Raw genomic sequence first — 21,638 nt, forward strand, 5'->3', positions numbered from 1 at the left:
AGCTACAGTTTGTATCCTTGTTAGAAACCTACCTGCCTTGGCCAAAAGCCATTAACATCAAAGTATACACTTTTCTGGTCTCCAGACACTCAGCAGGATTTGTCCTCAGAAGCAAAACAAAAATGACTTTTTCCATTCTCCATTAGCAGCAAAATTATTTTGAGTATTTTTTCATAACTGTTTTGTTAAAGTCACCTTGGATAAGGATGTATAAAGAACCTGTGTGAGTTTGTTGCTCTCCGAATACTACAATAATCTTTGAGGGATTCTCAGCAAATGTCATGTGTATGAGTATCACAGCTCATTATTTTTCTGTGAACATTCATGTTTATAACTTTGGAACGTGTTTCTGGGGATATCTGTCTGTAAATCTTCCTGCTTGCAGATATGTCTTACATGGACTGAGGATGTACAGGAAATTCTCTAATGCTTGAGTCATTCACCATGTCTAGTTAACTTAAGTGTGCTGGAAAGAGAGAGCTCTTGCAGAGATTTCAGGAGATAATCCCATTTTCCTTCCCAGCAGCTGTGATGAGAGAATATGAAATGTGCCTGTACAGAGCACAAAGAGCAGCTCACTTCAGATCTCAGTGAATGGTAGTCTAGATCTTTGATTCTCAGCTGTTCTTTAATATTGAAAAAAACCCTATTGAGCACAGCTGAACCACTTACACTAAACAACAGTGATTCAGCACTTCAGTTTGCCAACAGACACATCATTATCTTCTAGTTTTTATATGTCAAAACAGTGTGGGAGTGTAAAACACTAAAAGCTGATCAGGTTTTGTACACCAAACTTGTGTTTAGAGCAACTGTTGAATTGTTCTAATGTAAAGGAGGAAATAATTTGACTTTCATTTCTTTCTGTTTATTAAAGCAGCAGTGAGTTGGCTATAGATTATTTGCACTGATCTTTTCTGCTAAATAGATATATTGGAAATAGCAGAATACTAGAAGCAGCTGGAGTCTATAGACCTGTGCATTAGTTCTTACTGCAAGAAGAAATAAAAAGACTCCAGCTGCTAAGCTGGTGTTAACCTACTGCCACCCTGCTGTGCCCTACTAGCTTAGATTATTACTGACCTACTGCCATGGTGCCCATTAGCAGGGGACAGCAATGCAGGACACAACAGAGCAAACCTGTGGACTTACGTGGTGACAGTACAGACTGCTCTGCGTGCAATAATTATTGCGAGTTAGTTGATTTATTGATTGTAAGGTGTAAAAGTTACTGTCCTGAGAAATGTGGGGGTTTGGGTTTAACTCAAAGGAACCACTCGGCTATTTAACTATTTCCTGTTAATATTAACTATTTAACTAGATATTAGAAAATATACCAGTTACTGAAATTTGAACAGACAATAACTGTTTAGAGGCTGTCTCTGCTTCTCAGTCTTCTGAGTGAAGACTGAATTTCATCTGTCCATGCTCTGAACTGTTTTGATTTTAATGAGTGGCAGAGGATCTTGAAAGGGCTGCGTACATGTGAGGGAAACTGGAAGTGTTCACATGGGATGGTTGTGGAAGCAGATGCAAGCTCTGTCAAGATGACAGAAGTTGCAAAGGAAGATGCTTATGTGTCAAATATGGTTACTCCACATTTCCCAGTAGAAGAGAAGAAACTTGAAAGGACAGTTTAAATACTGGTTTCTATTCCCCTCGGATGCCTCATTTCCTAACAGCTGCAGCAGTTACCAGTGGTGACAGCCTTTCCCACCAGCTCTCCACCTGCATCCCTTGATGTAGCTGAACATCAGCTCATTTGTAATGATCAAAGGTTGCTATTCCTTCTCCAAGTCCCTTTCTTTCTCCTCTGTGGAGAAAAATCAGGATAATTTTGAGGGAGAAGTGCTATGGAAAGAGGGGGAGTGAAGCCTGAGACTCTGCTTAGAGTGGGAATACTCCATGGTCAGGTCTCAGCAGGAGGATGGGGAGCAAGGAGGTCTTGTTTGGTTGCTCTTCTGCTTGACTTTGCATCAGCCTCTCAGAGCAGTGTTGCAGGTGCCAGAGCAGACCACGTGAAGTGCTCAGGATAAGTTTTGGACTCCTGAACCTTGTAGAACAGTTGAGACTCTGGCTGGCACCTCAGAAACAGTGTCCTGAGCTAGGACATCTCTGTCTTGCTCTCTCTGACTCACTCAGGCTCTTGCTCTTCTGGGATTGTGGTTTCAATTTGGGATTGTCGCTCCTCTGGGAAAGTGAAACCACCACACAGCAGTACAACAGTATTTTGTTTCTTTTTCTCTTAAGATGGAAAGAATGTGAGCAGAGATATTGCTGCTCTATGATGCTGTAATACCAGGTCTGTGTGAAATGGCAAGGAGTGGTTACTGTGCTGCTCACTGTTCTGCTTGAAGAACGTGTGGAAAGAGCAGCACAAAAGATCACAGCATCTTGAGATAGTGATCACAGCAAAGAAGAGATGTCATATGCGTTGTCTGAAGTATTACATATAATGTGCAAAAGATACCCACATCTTCTATTAACCATATGTTCCAGGATCATCTGAGTGACACTTTAATGTACTGCTAGCTTCTGTCTGACAACTCCTCCTGTTCTTCCTTGTCTCTCTAAAGGTAGTTACAATAACATGAAATGAGCATTTTCCAGTTCTCTCAGGAGTTTAACCCACGTGTTTCTAGCACCACATGCCACTTTTAGTCCTGATAGGATTTTTAACTGCTTTTGTCTGTACTTTATTTCCCCAGGATCTACTAACATTTAAAAGAAAACCTTTATTAAGTAAATGGCAGGTGGTGTTCAGGTATATCCATCCCTTTCTTTTGCTTTTGATGTTTCCTAAGCAAAGAGAGATTTTGACTTCTATTTAGTCTTAAGTTGCTTTAAAAGTTAGAAAGTGAGCAGACAGCATTTTACAAAAAGTTGGCATTTTTAACTATGTAAAAGTCCTTAATGCAAGTGCCAACTACATTGTAATGAGGGGCCCTGTCTAACAGGCTTTGCAGTCTTTGCTGAACAATGAGAAACTACCTGCAGTGTAACTGACTTTTAAAATCTTAATTAAAAGCCTTATGTTTGAATGTTTATCAGGTTAAGAGACATTTATGTGAACAGGTAGAGTGAACAGGATAAATGATGGGCTTGCAAGATATCCAGATTGACTGAATGGGAACAAAGAGGTGTCCAAGGCAGAGGAATAAATCTGAAATGTGTCAGGTTCCGGCAGTGATGCCCAGGGTTTGTTTCTTTTTTCAGAGTGTGCAACTGGAGAAGTACCGAGTGAATGATCTTGCCAGAGTGTGCAGGCATTTGTCGTGGACTCTGGCTGCTCTGCCCAGTTGTGACTCCTCTTGCTTTTCTCTCTCTGGTGGGAGCTGGCTCTTTACCCAGCTGGGCAAGGTTGCAGGGCCCTCACCACTCCTCCGCGGGTGCCGGTAAAACAAAGGTAACGTGTAGCAGTGGGACAGTGGCAGCTCATTGCACACAAGGTGCAGAGCAATGAAGAGGGGAAGCTTTGCAGGGGAAATCATTTAGCTTTGTTGCAGCAAATAGATGAGAAGGGGGAATACAGAGGGGTTTTTGATTACCTTTCCAAGGCTTCTTTTTTTGCTTGGATTGAAACAAGTGCAGGTAGTTTGTAGGACAAGTTCCAGGCTCTCTGCCTGCCTTGTGTGGTTTCAGCAAGGCTGCTAAAATGAGGCATGGATTAGCTCAGGGGGGGAGTAGGAAGAATTCATTGTCACAGCAAGGGAGCAGCAGATCGAGAGAGTAAGTTCTACCTGTAGTGGGCTACAGCAGCCTCTCCTGCTCCTTGGTCTTTGAGATTTGTGGGATGGCATCACTGTGTGGTTCTAGAGATGGCTGTGTGGGCTGACAGGTGGTGAGTCATCTCCTCCGCACTCTTTGTGTGATCTACTTGGGGTCAAGGAGTTCTGCTCCTGCTATTCATGTATCTCTCTGAAGAATGAGGTCCTGCCCAAGGTGAATGAAGTGAAATAACTTATTTTTTCCTTTGCTTTTTCATCCTTTGTTATTTTAGTGGAGAAGTAGTAGCAGTCAGCTTAGCCTTAGCATGTTGAGAACTGGTGATCATCACTGGTGTGTAGGAAATGTCCTCTGAGATCAGAAGGCAGAGAGAAAGGAGTGAGTCTTTGATATTCTGCAGAGTACTGAGCTACAAGCAGCAAGGAAGAACTAAAAGAAAGAGGCCTTTTTTATGACCAGTCTTTAATAAACAGCTAAGTTGCACAGTCTCCTTTTACAAACCCGTAGGTAAAGAGGAAAAGATGAATGAAAGATGGAGTATTTGAAGTGGATAGATGATATATTTTACCCAAACATTTTGTAGCTAAGAAGTAAAACTGGATATAATCAAACAGCAAAGGAAAGTAGCTCTGAGTCTAAACTCACTGAAAGATTATTCCACTTTTCCCCAGCCAGATTTTTTTTTTTATTCACCTGATTGTTTCCTTCTCCTGTAACTTGTCCACTTTGCCTCCTTAACAAGGAAGAGAATTTGTGGCCTGCTAAATTATCCCAAACACCCTTAACCATGAACGTACATGCATACATACCTTCAGACTGGCTGCTGTGCTGTTCCCCTCTCCCCAACTGCCCATTCTCAACTCTTGTTCATTTATGGTCACAAAAATATGGTCACTATCAAGTTGTGTATAAAAGAGATTCTTAAAGCCTATTTATAATATTTAAAGCATTGTGTGACCGTAGCTATGTCCCGATTGTTACATGGGGTAAACCCAAATCTTCCTTTTTAAACATTGAATCCATTTCAGTATAGTCACTGCATAGACTGACAGAAAACTTTTACCAGATGCATGGATCATCTTGGGAACAGCAGCAGAATTCAAGTAATTCCAGTCATGGCTGGAAAAATTGGAGAGGGGGAAACCCAAAGCCAAAAGAAACCACTAGTTATCTTCCTGCATTCTCACTTTCTTCTTCCTGTAAATGTGACTTTAAAGACATGCTTGGGGATAGATCTGAAAGTGAGCATCATGTTCTTTGACTCTGGGACAGACTAAGCAAAGAAACTTAAAAAACTCGGATCTGAATCCATTTAGGTACCCTTTTTCCTGTCAAAGTGCTTTTATTGATGCTGGAGGTGAAGTCCCCAAGTTAGCTAAATAACCCCTCAGCTGGTTAAGGGATAAACTTGTTAAACTCTGACAGTCTTCTGAAAACATCAGTTTGCCTGAAGGTGAGTGAAGCTGGCAGCTGGTTAACCCACGCCTGCCTGGGTGCACTGCTGTGTTAATGAAGACCTACAGCTGATCAATTTAACTAAAAGGACTTTCTGTTCCTGCAGCCATTTTTAACAGCCTGTTCTATTGTGTATTGTGCACACTGATTTCTTTTTACTAGTGTAAGATTTTGAAGCAGATTCTGGAATTCTTTCTTTTTGAAAGAATTTTTGTATATAACAGAAAATATTCTTGTCTGTCATTCAAACATTTTAGTCTGCCAAAAATAAATTCCAGAAACTTAGATTTTACTAATACAGAAGGGCTGTAATAGGACGTAAACCCAGTAGATCTTACAAACATTTTTACAAGATAACTGAAAACTTCTATCTGCATGAAATGAAATAGTAATAAAATTAACTGGGCACAGTTGGCATTCTTTGCATTTCTAGCCTGCAACTATTAGGCTTGCAATACAAAATAAATTTTATTTAAGAAATAAGGGCAATGTGGATGTTTCTGAAGTAGGCAGTGCTATTGAATTTCTCTCAAGTTCTCACTAGGTGTGTATAAAAAGGCAGGATTTTGGTGTTAGGTATGACTTTAAAATGATGATTCTGTAACTGAAACGTCAACAGATTAATGATTAAGCATTTTATCAGTCTGCATTTGAGATAATCATTATTTTTTCAGACGTGACTGGTTATGAAATCTATCATGTATGATGTTCTAACATAACAGCTGTGTCTGTAAGTTAGAACGGGGCAAGTTGGGGTTTTTGTTCTTTTTTGACTAAAACAGAGAAGAAATGTGGACACATAAACTGCTAACATTTTAAAAATAGTACAAATATTTAACATATATTGTAATTTAACCAAAGAAAGCTGAAACAACATAGTTTTGCCCTACTGAAACAAGCCAAAGTTATTAGACTTCTTGACATTTGACTTCAAACTTTGTTGAGGTAAACCTGCTTTTACAGAGCATTATGGGGGTGAGTTATGTTTGATTCTTTGGGGTGAGGTTTGGGGGTTTTGGTCTTTTGGGAGTTTTTTGTTTGGTTGGTTTTTGATTGAATTATCTTTTTCCTGGTAGAAAGTTCTTCTCCCACAATATTTTGACTAACTCTTATTTCAAGTGTCTACATTTTTACAACCAGTCCTTTTCCATAGTACGTTTTGCAATTAGTCTTCACTTATGTTGCCCTGATTGGAGAACTAAGCTTTCAGATTTAAGTGCTTTGAGATAGAAGGGCACAAACTTGCAAAGACTACAGACAACAGACAGGCAGCATACTCGCTTTAATCCATAGACATATCAAGCTGTTAATGTTGCATGCAGAGATTTAAATCATTAATAAAAATGTTCTGTGTTTCTTATTGTCATGGACAGAACCTGTAGGGCTCTGATTTGTTGCAGAAACAACAAAACATTAGTTTATCACTACTGGCATTTAGTGGTCTATAGATGATCATCTTCTATATTACTGCGTAGTTTCTTTGTCATCTGGCAACATTAAATCTAGCTCTTTATGTACCTCTAAAGGTTAATTGTGTTGCAGCTAAAACAAACTTCTGAAGCAACTTTCTTGTAATTTTTAGTATCTTGCTATTTGTTATTGGGTTTTTGTTTTGTTTTGGGGTTTTTTTGATCAGTGCAGGTACAAGTATTTAATGTTTTACGTTTACTTTAAATGTCTTATAAAGCAGCATATTTGTTTCTCCTCTAGTCTTACACAAAAGCCAAGCAATGGGATTTTTTCTTTCCACTTACTAACAGGCGAGCACAAGCTGTCTTCACACCAACAATTCACCTGCACGTGACTGCAGCCACCATGCAAGTCAGCCAGAAAGACTTTGAAAAGGCTCAAGAACAACTGAAGCTTTTGAAAAAAGATCCTGGGAATGAAACTAAGTTGAAGCTCTATGCTTTGTTTAAACAGGTAGGCTTGACTTATTTTGTTTCATAAGGGACATTTGTAATCTGAGGGGATGGATCTGTTAAATATTTACTTAAAACAGGGGTTGTTCAAATGTATGGTGTCTTAACAAGCTCTTCATTTCAAGTGCTCAAATTCTGGTCTTGAAATGCCAGCACCTCAAACCCTGCCTGAATTCTGAGGGAACCCAAACCTGTTTCATCTTCTAAATCATACTTTGAACAGAAACCTTTATTCAAAGAAATAGAGCCAAAGTACTTCCACTCTGTGATGTATTGCATATAATATAGCATATATTGATGCAGCTCTGGAAAATTACTTCTGCCTAAGAAAAAAGGGTATGCCACAAGCTTCCTCTTAAATTTGTTCTATCTGTGGTGAATCAGCTGGGCCTATGATATAACAATGTTGACAGTTGAAGGTTGGTTTTCGGTTTGGGTTTTTTCTTCTTTCTTTTTTTTTGGGTGTTCATTGTAGTCTTTTTCTTTTTTCTCTTTTTTTTTTTCCTTTAAATTCAAGAGACTGTTCCTCCACACTTTGAGTGAAGGTTTTTTACTACAGCATGGAAGGATGCCTTGATAGAAATAGCTGCAAGTCCTTAGCAGGCTTTGTACTGGCATTTGGGGAAGTATTTGTGGATCAAGATTGGCTGGAGGGTCAGTACAGACTGTGGCTGTATTGAAGAAGGCAATCAGTCATTCCTTTAAACAAAAACTTAGACAGCTGACTGTCCAGGTAGTTTTACTAATTAATAATGATGAGCTCATAAATATATTCTGTCTTTCCTACTTCCCACTTGAAATATTTCTCTCTGATAGTGTCCTTTTCTTCAGGAATACTGATGATAGAATACTTCAGGATAGCTTGGACATTTGCAGTTCAACTGGTCCAATGCCCTTGCTCATAGTAGGGCCAACTTTGGAGTAAGATCCAATTTAATAGATCTTATGCAATTGTTTCTTTGTTTATACAGCTTTCAAGTCTTTAACTTTTTTTTTTTAATTATAAAACTTCCACAATTTTTGAGATAGGAAAACTTGTACACTTGGGTGTTTTGGAAACTAATGTAACTAATTGGTTACATGCTTCTGAAAGCCCAGCACCAGGTATTAGGAACGAGCAGACACTGAAAATTTCATGTTATATGAACTGTCTGAATATTGTCCAGCCACTAGGTGTTCTTTCTGTCTCAGAGTTTAATTCTGTATCCTGATCATATAAATACTCGTAACAGTCATCCTATTTTTCTGCCAAGGCATCTGATCTTTAATCAAAGGTTTAAATAAGTTTTGTTTCACTCTCTTTTCAGGCTACTGAAGGTCCCTGCAATTCTCCAAAACCAGGTATGCTGGACTTTGTCAAGAAAGCCAAGTGGGATGCATGGAATTCTCTTGGCAATTTGTCTCAGGTGATAATACCTACAATTTCACTTAAGATACTTTGTAGATTACTCTACCTTGAAGTGCCTGGTCTGTAAGTGAATGGCTGATATCTAAGTACATTACATGCTAGTTGAGTGACTGCTTCAGACACCCAAATGTTTTGCACTGTATTCTACATTCATTTCACTGCTTCAGTGTTTGGAGATTTCTTTACTGTGTAGGCCTAGTTCTACATTATTGCTACCAGCTTGTATCAGTGTAAGAGGTCTTATGTGTGTGTTGAGTTTTAATAAAAAGAGTGGTTTTTACATGTCAGAGCTATTTAGCTCTGTTCAGGCTGAAACCAGGACATCACACTATGTTCTATTCTGCTCTTCCCTTCAAGAAAGATGGATTGAGCTTCTCAGTTCTTACAACAAAGGGAAAATTTGTGAATTGAGCATATTGATAACTTTGACATTTTAAAAGGTCAGTGTCTTATGCCACTGACTGAAAGACTAGGAAAAAATGGTGTATTGAGAGCCTCTCTTCATTCTTTCTTGGTATATCCTGACATCTTTAATACCTTTCATAACCTTTAGAGAAATCTTTACTTAAAGTGAAGTGAGTAGGCAGAATACAGATGCAAAGATACATAAGTATGCAAAGTATACATAAGTATGCATAAGTATGCAAAGATACATAAGTATTTTTGCATACATTTTTCTATCCAGACTGTCTTAAATCTGACATCACATATAGCTACCACAATTTCTTCAGCTGCTATTAAGTGAAGGAAACATAAGCTTTAAAAGCCAGCTGTGTCACTGCTGTAGTAGGCCTGCTGTTCAGGAGTAGTTTCTGAGGACAGTCAAAGATATTGCTTAATATAGGGATGTTTTTTGCTTTTTTCTTTTAGAAGAAAAGTGCTTGGATAATTTCACGAACATAACATATTCTTGTGCTGCCTTTGGGATTTTTGGGGTGTGTTTTTATTTTTTGTTTTGGTTGGGCTTTTTGAGATGGCACTGTAGCTTTTAGGAATAGCTAAGAAACACTTAAGGAAAACAATCTGCTCCTGAAATTATAGTAGAGAGGGAATAGACAATCTCATGTGGTAGAGATTATGGATTATAAAACTGTTCAAAGTATATTATTCTTTCAAGGACATAGGTTGTAACAACCAAGAACTTATAATTCTTTTAAATCACTGCGTACTGTAGAAATAAGGAGGCGGGATCCTTTAGGCTTTTGCATGTCATGCTTGTGCTAAATGAAAACTAGTGTCTTCAAACAATTTTAAAATGCCATGGACCTATTTCAGCACTCTTTGTTTTCAGCAACACATGTTCTAAAATAAAAACTTTTATTTTATTGGAGAAATGTCCAATCGGAAACATAAACAAAGGATCCATAGAAATGTGTAAATGTTGGGATGATGACAAAGGTCTCTCTGGTAACCTTGGGCATGGATGGGGGCACTTCTCCAACAAAATGAATATCATCATCCCAGCATCTACACGCTTTTATTTTGTATATCCATTGCTGCTGATTTCCAGCTGACTTTAAGCATGATCTGCAGTGTTTAACTACAGTGTGTTCCCCTTCTCACCCTAATTAGAATGCTCACTAATTGAAGTGGTTTTTTTCTTTTGTCCTGAAGCACAATCCCCTTCCATTTTTCCCCTGCAGACGCCCATTTTATGAATAGTGCAGCAGACTGATTTTGATTTCAGCATTTGATAATCTTGTGTGATTATTTTTTTTCCCCTCATTACAGGATAATGCCAGACAGAAATATACTGAACTTGTCTCAAGCCTAGTCTCTGCAGAGTCTGATACCCAGAAGAAAGATGCTTCTCCAGAAGAGGGACAACATGATGGCTATGAAACAATAATAGTTACCACTAAAAACAATATCACGAAGATAATGTTTAACCGACCTGATAAGAAAAATGCCATCAACCGTAAGGTAAAGAAATTAATTTGGGAGAATTATCGATTTTTTTCTTTCCTAGGTAAAGATGCTTATGTTTTTAAAGAATCATTACTACAGATTTAGCACAACTAACTGAAGCGTGGTGGACTTAATTTTATGAGAGCTTAGTATCTTGACTCCAATGACAACCTAAGGAATAAAGAGCCAGTACAAAAGAATCATTACTACAGATTTAGCACAACTAACTGAAGCGTGGTGGACTTAATTTTATGAGAGCTTAGTATCTTGACTCCAGTGACAACCTAAGGAATAAAGAGCCAGTACAAAATGAAACCATTCAGCTAAAACTTTATGGATTTGGCTTTTCTGTGTCTTTTGGGTTTGTTTTTTTGGTTTGGTTTTTTTTTTTTCAAACTTACTATGGGATTACAGTCTGCACTGAACTAAAATGCAAGCTGCCTGTTTTGTGGAGATGAGATTTGACTGTAGCCTTGTGTATAACAAAGCATGTGTGCAGCCTGCTTTGGCTCAGCGCTGTTGTGTGTACGGCTAGATAGTCTTCTGGTCACCAGAGCTGTCTTCATGTTTCCAACAGATGGATCTCCTCATGATCATCCTGTTTCCCAATTACAAAGATACCAGAACAGGGGCTTAACCCCACTGCTGCTAATTCTTTACTATATCATTTTACCCACTAAAACTACTTCTCAGGTTTTAAAATTAGCTCTTGCCAGTTAATATCTGTTTTCCAAAGGACCTTAAAAGGCCCATAGTTAATCTGTCTCTCAAGTTCCTTGTTTTCAGTGTGAATCTCCTTTTTATGATCTTTTGCAGCATCACATTTGTACTTTGTTGATTTTCCTCTTACGCAGATGTACAGAGAAATTATCAAAGCACTTGAAGAAGCTGGAAAAGATGATTCTACCATAGCAGTTATTACTGGTACTACACTTCATATGCCTCTCTTAGATTTTATATTATTTTATATTTTTATAGTTTTATGTTATGTCAAGGTATGGTACTGACGTGAAGTATCTACCTCTGTTTAGACTAAGACAGAACTGTGTAAGTAAGGACATTCTTTCCTCTAGTATAGACCAAAGATTTTCCAGTGTGTCTTGACAAAATTCTTTCAAGGTAGTGTTTCAAATTATTTAGCAAGCTTGCTGTTATATCAAAACATCTTTCTGAGATAATAAGGTAGACGTGGAATACTCCTAAGGGCTTTATTACTTTTAAGTAGCTGATATATCTGTTCCACAGCATCTTCACTACTGCTTTTGAAGTTCATTGGTATGGGTTTAGTAAATTTTCTCTAGCTCTATGATACATTGGAACATACTAAAAACAAGCTCCTCAAATCCTCCACTGGCATGGGCAGTGGAAGGTTCACACTGCATATTTACCTATGATCATTGGAAAAAAAGATATTTTATGTTGATTTTTTTTTTTTTTTTCTGTGCTGTCAGTCTTATCCTTAGAATGCTATACCCTTTTCCTTAATTGGTCATAAAAACCCTGAAACTTCTACCACATACTAAATAGTTTGTTCTGACTACTTTTGATTCTTTCGTCAGGGGGATGAGGGGAAACTTACATTTTTATTTTCCTGGATTTTTTTTTTTTTAAAAAAAGGTCTCACTTTTTACTGTGTGAATGATTGTGAATTGACAGGAAAAAGAAAAACCTGAGCAAGTATGCAGGGAAAGAAATAAAATAAATATTTTTCCATCTGACACTGTTACAGAAAATTTTTTTTTTTCCCCTCAAATCTTTCAAATTTAACGTTATTTGGCTTTTTACCCATTGTTTTTCAGTGAATTGTCAGTCAAAACTTATTTTTCAGCCATAGATGTCCTTTTAAGTGGTGTGCATACTTTGAGACAATCCCTCTAATTACTTAATATTGTTAGACACTTAGAATTAAATTATTTTGTAAATGTAATAAATAGAAGCTTCTCTTTCTTACCTGCTCAGAAACCATCGGTGCATTTATCCATATGTGTTCTCTGCAGGAAATGGAGACTACTATAGTAGTGGAAATGATCTGAATATTTTTACTAATATCCAGCCCGGTGAAGTGGAGAAGATGTCAAATGATGGAGCAGTATTACTCAAGTAGAACATCATGGTTTCATATGTGCATAAGTTACTGTAATGGGTAAATTATAATTTGCAGACATTGTTAGAAAACACGACAGCAGGGACCCAGTTATGCTACCATACATCCTTTTAGATGGCTGTGTCCAAGAGCTCACCATGTGTGTAAACACAAAGATCGTGTCAGAGAAGTAGTATTAATTATGTGGAATAAGTGAGGAAAAGAGATTAATATTTGAAATCTTTTTAAGTACAGAAATGCTAAATACTCGATTTTATTTTTTAGTCCCCAAAGTACATGCAGATATAATGACAAAAACATGATTTTGACTGTATAGTTTGTAAGCTGCAATGAAATATTTGTGGGTTTTTTGATATCTAACAGTGTCTACACTAGCAGAACATGCCAAAATACCTTCCCTGACAGACTTCTTTGAAATACTAGGTGTGATGACCTTGTTAAAAATTGCCCAGGAATTCTGAGATCTTGCTTTCATCTTTGAGTCTGAATCTCCCTGTTTAACTGATTTATTTTCTAAGGTGAAGGAGATCAGGAGCATCATCTGACAAATGTGCTGGGCACAATTTTGATTTTGGTGCCTGCTGGGGCTTCACCACAGAACAGAGTCTGGGAAGGGAATGATTATCCCATGAGTGGAGTTGGGATGGGTATAGGCAGATAGATAGAGCCAAAGACTGTTCTTGATAGGGACCTGTGTTCAGTAACTGTAGCTGAAGAGGACAGCACTTTCATAACTTGATTGCAGGAAATAGGAAAGCTATGCTGATGTGTACGTGTTTGATTCTTAGTTGGTAAGGAAATGCAGGTATTTCAAATGTTTTGATTGTGAAAATTCATTTGGGAGAGGGTCAGAAACATGCTACACAGAATTTAGCTTGTGGTTTTTGTTATGCAGTATCTAATCACCTGTTTTGAAAGTTGTTTATATTTGATGAAAAAGACTAGGATGTGACTCTTACATTCTTTTTTTCCTTCTCTCTAGAGAGTTTGTGGGTCATTTTATTGATTTCCCTAAACCACTGATTGCAGTGGTAAATGGCCCAGCTGTTGGAATCTGTGTAACAGTCCTTGGATTGTGTGATGTTGTCTATGCTTCTGACAGGGTGAGTACATGACACAGCTGATCCCAAGACAGTCTTTAAGCCTCTTCCCGTAACAAATACTATTTGGTTTGGGGTAATCTAACAGAAAAGAACGCACAAGTGTAAAGGGTTTTTATATCACATCAGGGAACACCTATATTAATTACAAGCACAGGGGCGCATCGGACAGTGGTTAACACGCATCGAATTTCCCTGCTGTGGTTATGGTTACCATGTTATTGAGTCCAGTCTAGAACCTCTTTACTGTATCAGTGGGTACAGTAAAGAGTAGCTAATGTGATATGATGCTTGTAAGGCCCCTTTCAGGAGTGGGAGGGAGAGCAAAAGATTATTACGGGATGGAAGTGCAAGAACTGGCATTTTATCAGATCTGTGTTCCAAGGTAACTCTGGAAAAGCTTTGGTTTATTCAACCAAATATTGGAGAGTAGTGAAGAGGAATATTGGAGAGTAGTGAAGGGGAAAGGGATCTGGGAGTCCTGGTGGACAGCAGGATGACCATGAGCCAGCACTGTGCCCTCGTGGCCAGGAAGGCCAATGGCATCCTGGGGTGCATTAGAAGGGGTGTGGTTAGTAGGTCGAGAGAGGTTCTCCTCCCCCTCTACTCTGCCCTGGTGAGGCCGCATCTGGAATATTGTGTCCAATTCTGGGCCCCACAGTTCAAGAAGGACAGGGAACTCCTTGAGAGAGTCCAGCGTAGAGCCACCAAGATGATTAAGGGAGTGGAGCATCTCCCTTATGAGGAAAGGCTGAGGGAGCTGGGTCTCTTTAGCTTGGAAAAGAGGAGACTGAGGGGAGACCTAATTAATGTTTACAAATATGTTAAGGGCAAATGTCATGAGGATGGAGCCAGGCTCTTCTCAGTGATGCCCAACGATAGGACAAGGAGCAATGGGTGTAAGCTGGAACACAGGAGGTTCTGCTTAAACTTGAGAAAAAACTACTTTACTGTGAGGGTGACAGAGCACTGGAACAGGCTGCCCAGGGAGGGTGTGGAGTCTCCTTCTCTGGAGACATTCAAGACCCGCCTGGACGCCTTCCTGTGTAAAATTGTTTAGGTTCCTGCTCTGGCAGGGGGATTGGACTAGATGATCTTTCGAGGTCCCTTCCAATCCCCAACATTCTGTGATTCTGTGATTCTGTAACCTAATATTTTAAGGTAACTTGCCAAATACATAACCAAATGGTGTATTAAGGCATAACACAGAATCCCATTATATGGCTTATTCTTTATGTTCTGTTGTTCATTTGTATAAGGTTATTAAACAGATACAGAACTTAACCCAACATCTTAATTAATTTCAGGCAAGCGGTTGCTTGCAGAAGTGTCTGTGATGGTACTTTGACTCATGCTTCAGCACTGTGTCAGATTTTTCTTCAGGGTTCCCGCTGATTGGGGTTTGTCACTATGAGTCTCAGGAAAATTGTGCTGCAAGAGACCAGCTCCTTCTGCTCGCCTCGTAACAGGATCAGCTAGGACCGTGTCACTCCTGACATATGCTTGTATAACGTACATGATTTATTCAGTCTGTGCTGGTCCTAGATCTCTTCTTTTACTAAAAAATTGTTGGGTTCTCCCTCTTCCTCCCCTCCCATCTGATCTTTTTTTGCTGCAGCGTGAACCTATTGTTTCTTGTTCCTGAATTTAAAGAACAGGCTATTTTCATCCTCCCTTACAACAGCTGTAAGTGTGCTTAGCTATCATTGTGTTTAGACTGTTAGATATATCTCAGGTATACATCCATGCTCACAATCTTTTCTTTATTTTGAGCTAAACAGCTACAATTCATTCAGTTTTAACTCATGTGCTTTCTTAGGCCTGCAGTCACATTCCTCTGGACTCCTTCCAGTTGTTCTCTGTCTCTTTAAGCGTAGTGGTACAAACTGGATGCATCAGTCCAGCTCATGTCTTATTGATACAAAGTAGAGCAGAAGAACTTCTCCACATTCTGCAGGCTGTATTTCTGTTTTGAAATCCCGCAGTGTTATTTGATTTACATACTTGTAATCTGCTATAACACCTGGATCCCTTACTGCAGCATTGCCAGTTAAACAGTTGCTCCCGTCGTGTACCATCTACTATATACCAAGTTATTAGTGCCAAACTTTAACTTGTCTGTATTAAAGAGCATCTTATTCGTACTTCTCCGTTTTATTAAGACTATTTTGAATTCAGATTGCTTCTCCATCAACATATCTCCTACAGATACAAGTTAGTATAGATTTAGTTGAAGTTTAATCCAAATAAGCATTAAATGTTTTGTCCTGTTAATAGTATCCTTCTTTACTGAATGCTTTGAGATTCGTACTTGAACTTTCTTTTACTGCTTGTATACGTAATCATTGGTAAGTACATCTTATTTTTGTCTTGCATTTCTGTTTTCTTAATCTCTGTCTGCTTATGTTAGTTTCATACTTAGTTGTCTGACGTAGTTTTCACTTTCTGTGTACTTGTATTTAAAGTCAGTGATGAGCTCATGATTTAGCTGAGACAATCTGTAAGTACTTTCCTACCTGCGCTGGGACAGCTTTTGCTTGTGCCCTTGGTAATAGTACTTTGAGGATTTCTGCAGAGTCTCAGTGAGCCTTTCACTTAGGTTAGTCTTCATGAGAACTTTCCTATTAACTTCAAGTTCATTGAAACCTTCTCAAAGGTCTCTATTCTTCCTTTTCTGGGATTGTGAACTCCCATGCAGTGTGGTCATTCTATTCCAAATTCCTGCTTAATTTCACACTCTCCAGTAGCTTGGTTGAAGTGCCTTAGGCATTGGCTACCTATTCCAGAAGTGGCCAGCTTTGTTATAAACATTGGTAAGATTCTCCCAGGATCTGGGAGACCAGGATCTGGTTTTATTCTCAGCCAGATATTCCCAGAGCAGATCACTACTAGCCACATTTACAGGACACTGCGCAGCCCAGTCTGAAAACAGATCATCATATTGGGCAGTCAGTTAACTTTGCCTTCTGCACTGGATTTTGCTCCAGTTCATGGGGCATCAGTTTGTGCCCCTGGTATAATTAATCTTCCCTTGTTTAAGCATGACCAATAGTTAATCTCCCCTTGCTTAAGCATGACCAATACTAGCCTGTATTTTGGCAGATGTTGTCTGATCTTTTCTTACAATGATGTAAATGCCACTTTCTTGCCAGGGAGTCTATCGATCTGTCGTACTGCTTGGCCATCTGCAGTACAGTAAGAAATTATTACCTTCTGTTACAGTGAAAGCTGCATTGGCAACACGCTCTGCGTATCATTTTGTATTTTTAAATGGAAATAAAGGCTAGCATTTTGTCAGCTCTTGGGTGCATCAAGAGGATGAAGCAGTGTTACCGGATGGTATTTAAATCCTATTATGTTAACAGTTCAAATGTATTTCTGGTGAACTCTGTGTTACAGTAGAAGCTTTACAATGACAACTAAATGCTAGTACTTTTGTCCTGTGCTCTGTGGTGAGGTTTGCTTTGTTTTGTTCTTTTTTCTTTATTCCTTTTTTTTTTTCCCCCCCCAGGCTACATTTCACACCCCATTCAGTCAACTTGGACAGAGCCCAGAAGGCTGTTCCTCTTACCTGTTTCCAAAAATCATGGGCTTAGCCAAGGTAAGAATGCCTGCACTGTATGTGAGATCATCTGACCTTTGTGTATTGGCATCCTTCAACTATAAGAGCAAGTAGAGTCACAGCAAGAGTCCTTAAAGAAAACTCCTGTTCACATCTTTTGAAACAAAGATCAAGAAATGTAACGACAGTGTCAGCACAGGCACTGTAGCAGGGTAGTGTCTTCTAAAGCCATACTGTGCTACTGATGAAAGTTATCTTTCTCATGGCTTCCTCCATCTTCTTGAGATGATTTCTATATGGCGAAAAGTTGTATCTTTCTTCCAACAATAGGAGACAATAGTGTAAAGAAGGGTTTAAAAAAGAAAATAAGAGCACCCAAGAAATGTCTTGGTAGGCTGCGTTTGTCAGGTAAGGGAGCAAGTGTTGCAGTGGTTTCTGCCAACCCTGTGGGAAACATGTATTCAGCGGTTCCTCCACATGTGAATGTGAATCAATCCATTTATGTGTTTACTTCCAACCCTTTTATATTATCTATTTTTTTCAAATACATATTGGTCTTTTGTCCATATTCTTATTTTCTCTGTTCATTCTAGTAATAAGGACAGTAAATAATAGTAATTTAAAAAAATAAGAGAGAGCAGAATCTTTTGGTTTTTTCAAAACAGCATAACTCCCTTTCTGCTTCTTTTGATATCCCACAGAAAACATACAGATAGTTTCAAGTACTTATCTGATACTATTGCCTGCATTAATACAATGTATTTTTGTTGAGCAGTGTTTAAATCTGTAAGGAGTAGCGCAAGTGCTTCATAAACATCCAGGTATCAAGGGTGCACTATTTAGTGAGATGTAACCTACCAGTCCCTGTTCTAGAAATCTTGGAGTTACTGCAGGAAGTGAGCAAACGCATTTATGCTGATGTAATTTCAGGTGACAACATTGGAACTCTGCTGAAAAAGACATGTAGACTCTTGGTGAACAGTAGGAGTTGGAGGCCGGTCACTAGTGGTGTAGCCAGAGGGTTGATACTGGGTCTAGTACTTATTTGACCTCTTCATTGTGGCCCAGGTGATGGGACTGAGTGTACCCTCAGCACACGATACAAAACTGAGAGGAATGGTTAATGCACCAGATGTATTGCTATTCAAAGGGACCTGAGCAGGCTGGAGAATTGGAGAATCTCATAGACTTCAGCAAAGGAGAAGGCAAAGTCTTGTACCTGGGAAGAAAAAATCCCATGCACCAGTGCCTGCTGAGGGTTTACTGGCTGGAAAGAAGCCTTGCAGAGAAGGACCTGTGCATCCTGTACCTTTCCTGTCAGATTACTCAGGTCTCGTGTCTCATTGAATCACACTTTCTACTTTTCTTTATTATAGGCCAATGAGATGTTGCTTTTTAATAGAAAGCTGACTGCAGCAGAAGCCTGTGCCCAGGGACTTGTGACTGAAGTTTTCCCCGACAGGACTTTTCAGAAGGAAGTTTGGGCAAGATTAGAAGCTTATGCAAGCCTCCCCAAAAATGTCAGTATTTGAGGTTTTTTTTTTTCCACCTTGTAAGCCTGTAGCATTCCCAGTCCTTCTGCCAAACCTATCTTATTACTTGGTTTCACTTCATCCTTATTTGGATAACAAGGTTCAATATATTTTCTTTCAAGCATAAATCTGTCCCGGTCACTCTGCTACTGGGAAACGGATACCTCTCTTCTACCCTGGCTGAATCTAAGAGAGTGCACTGTATACAGAGATTCAATGGCTGAAAAGCCTTAAAAACTAATTAATCCGCTTGTGGTCTCTGTGTGTGTGCCTTGGATGCCTTCTCTTAGATTTTTATTTTGGCACTGGTTTAGGTTTAAGAGCCTTAGCACTGATTCTACAATATTAATTGTACTGTGTGCACTGTGGGTGCTCAAGATGACACTAAGTGGCTTTACTTTTTGCTGAATTTAGTCATCCTGCTCACTAGTTTAGGTTTTGCAAAACTATTTGAGTCACAATATTATGTTACATTGAACAAGAGGAGACACTCTTGCCAACTGCTGATAACATTAAGTTGCACTTGGCACTGCAGACAGTTAAACAGGTTTCAGTTCTTATGCCCATTTACTGTGATTATGAGCACTTAGTCAACTGCTGTTTCACTTCCCATGAACCTCCTCCACCTTATTAGCAGTCTTAGCAATTAAATGCAGTAATTGCTTCCAGCAAAAAGGTTGACTAAAAGTTAAAAAGTACAGTGTTAATACAACTCTGTTTGAATTCCGATGTGTTTGTTGTGCTATTTCCTGAAACACGAAGTTATAGAAGACATAACTTGTTAATGTTCCTCTCTTTCTCCTCCAGTCCTTGGCAGTGTCAAAGCAATTGTTACAAAGTGTGGAAAAGGAGAAGCTCCATGCAGTTAACAGTAAAGAGTGTGAAGTCCTGAAGGAGAGGTGGTTATCTGATGAATTTGTAAATGCTGTTCTCGGCTTCTTTCAGAAGAAATCGAAACTCTAATCTTCCCAGAAGAATTATTCACCTTCTGGCAATAGCTTAATCTGCTCTTATCATTAATAATCTTTCTGTTCAAATAATTATTCTTATACCTTTTGTTGTGGTCTTTTTCTCTTCTGAGTACTGGGTTAATACTGGTTCATAAAATTAATACAGTATTATGTGCCTTGGATCCATTATGGATATTTAGGTTGTTGAAAAAATGTTCATTATTCTGTAGGCAGCAGCGATGTTTCTAAATAATACTGAAGCAGATTGTCTTTCAAAAGAAGCAACAGATTCAATAGCACCAGATTTTGATAGCTCTTTGATAAATGTCTTATGAATGATTCTTTTTATTCATATGTGGGGAAGGAAATACTGTATCAATGAAAAAATAAATAGAAGTATTTAATAACTGTTGTGCTGATTCTTGCTCCTTCTGTTAAACATCCTCAGTGAGAGGGAAAGTAGTTCCTGGAGGTGTATTAATATGGTAGTCGTACAAAAAGTATTCACTTGACTAACTTGAAGATTTTCAAAGATGTTTTTTTGAGCTTTATGGTTCTAATTTTGAAAGCACTTTTCCATTAATTGCTTTATATTGCCCTTTTTCTGTGAAAAATCCTGTTAAAGACAGTATGACATTTTACTGTAGCCATTTTTGAGTTAATTAACAAAAAAATTATTTTTCAACAGAAAACTTCTCCACTGTTCATGGATGTCTTTGGGTAGAGAGTGTATCAGACACTGCAGAGAGGAGGATCAAGCTGCTGGAAGTAGGTAGGCAGTTAGCTCAGTGCTAACGAAAGGAAATCGTGGAGAAGCAGCAGTTACTCATCAAGAAAAGCCTCTCAATGACAAGGAGCTGATTGTTGTTTTAAAAAAAAAAAAAAAAAAAAAAATCTTGAGAAACTGAAAAGGTGGCACTCTGGTCCTGGCCCCATGTGCTTAGGCAGGTGGACACATAAAAGCAGGGGTGCACCGGGTGCCTATGGACAATGCAGAGGGAGGCTGGTGTAGGTGCACCAGAGGTTGAGGTGAATGCTGGTTCCTCATCTGGATGCAAGTGCCAGAGCACTGGGGTGCAGCACAGGGGTGGGAGCTGCTGGACCAGTGCAGCAAGCCACCAGGAATGGACATCTTTGGGTGTTGCCAGCACATCCCTCGGCTGAGACTTGCGGTGCTGCTGTTGGAAAATCACCTGTACCTGGGCAGCAGGGACATGCAGGATGGCTGCTCGGCAGGGGCACTGCTGCCTTGCGTAGTAAGCAGGTCTTAAAATCCTGAATTTGCCTCCAGTGTGGTGCCTGGCCCTTGCGATTTAACTACTGAGAAAGAAAGCGATAAATGGGATCAGAGAAAAAGAAATTGAGAAGCCGGGGTATGCATCGCCTGGCTATGTTACAGCAGTTAAATTTGATGCTAACTAGTATTAAATGTATTTAGGGTCTTCCTTAATGCTCTGTGAGAGTCGATGCTGCTACCCAGGACTACCAGCACCAGCAAACCTGCTGTCACACGCAGGATGGCAGAAGCAAAGCCAACAGAAACGGGGGGAGAGTGAAGCAGTAGGGAGGTACAGGGGAGACGGGGAAGGTAAAGAGACCCAAGACCAGCCTTGGCCACAGCTGACAGGAAAGAGGGAATCCAAAATAATTTCCTGTTGTCATGAAATAACAAGGAAAAAGGCCAAAAAGGGTGTGCTTGCACGATGTGACACAGCAGAGGGACAGTGGGGCTCTTCCACCATCCTTGCCAGCGCCCAGGGAGGGGATGTGGCCCCAAGGCATGGCAGCAGGAGGAAGGACGTCACTGTGGGGTGACATGCAGTGGCAAGGCAGCAGGGCCAGTGCAGTGGTGGGACTGAGGGGTGGCTGAGGCTCCGGGGCTGGTGGCAGGAGAGGCAGTGAGAGAAGCAGCTGAAGCAGAAGACTCCATGTGTGAGGCAAGTGCTGCCAGCGGGCTGGGCAGGCTCAGGG

At 39.5% G+C, this 21,638-nt stretch overlaps 1 protein-coding gene across 2 annotated transcripts; it reads left to right on the forward strand.

Annotated features, from left to right (window-relative positions):
- The first annotated feature begins 3,270 nt into the window (after positions 1-3,270).
- ECI2 (enoyl-CoA delta isomerase 2) lies at positions 3,271-20,072 on the forward strand. 2 transcript variants are annotated; one of them, XM_029085394.1, is made up of 10 exons: positions 3,271-3,406; positions 6,953-7,104; positions 8,411-8,509; positions 10,243-10,434; positions 11,274-11,343; positions 12,417-12,519; positions 13,506-13,626; positions 17,135-17,224; positions 18,562-18,705; positions 19,525-19,680. In XM_029085394.1, the coding sequence occupies exons 2-10, from the start codon at positions 6,997-6,999 to the stop codon at positions 19,678-19,680; spliced, it is 1,083 nt and encodes a 360-aa protein (XP_028941227.1). In that variant the 5' UTR covers positions 3,271-3,406; positions 6,953-6,996. The 2 variants fall into 2 exon arrangements, with proteins under 2 accessions (XP_028941227.1, XP_028941229.1); XM_029085396.1 differs by lacking the exon at positions 3,271-3,406 and having other exon boundaries at positions 6,937-7,104; positions 19,525-20,072.
- The last annotated feature ends 1,566 nt before the right edge of the window (positions 20,073-21,638 follow it).

This window comes from Antrostomus carolinensis, unplaced genomic scaffold, assembly GCF_000700745.2.
Source record: "Antrostomus carolinensis isolate BGI_N321 unplaced genomic scaffold, ASM70074v2 scaffold8576, whole genome shotgun sequence".
NCBI classification, from domain to species: Eukaryota; Metazoa; Chordata; class Aves; order Caprimulgiformes; family Caprimulgidae; genus Antrostomus; species Antrostomus carolinensis.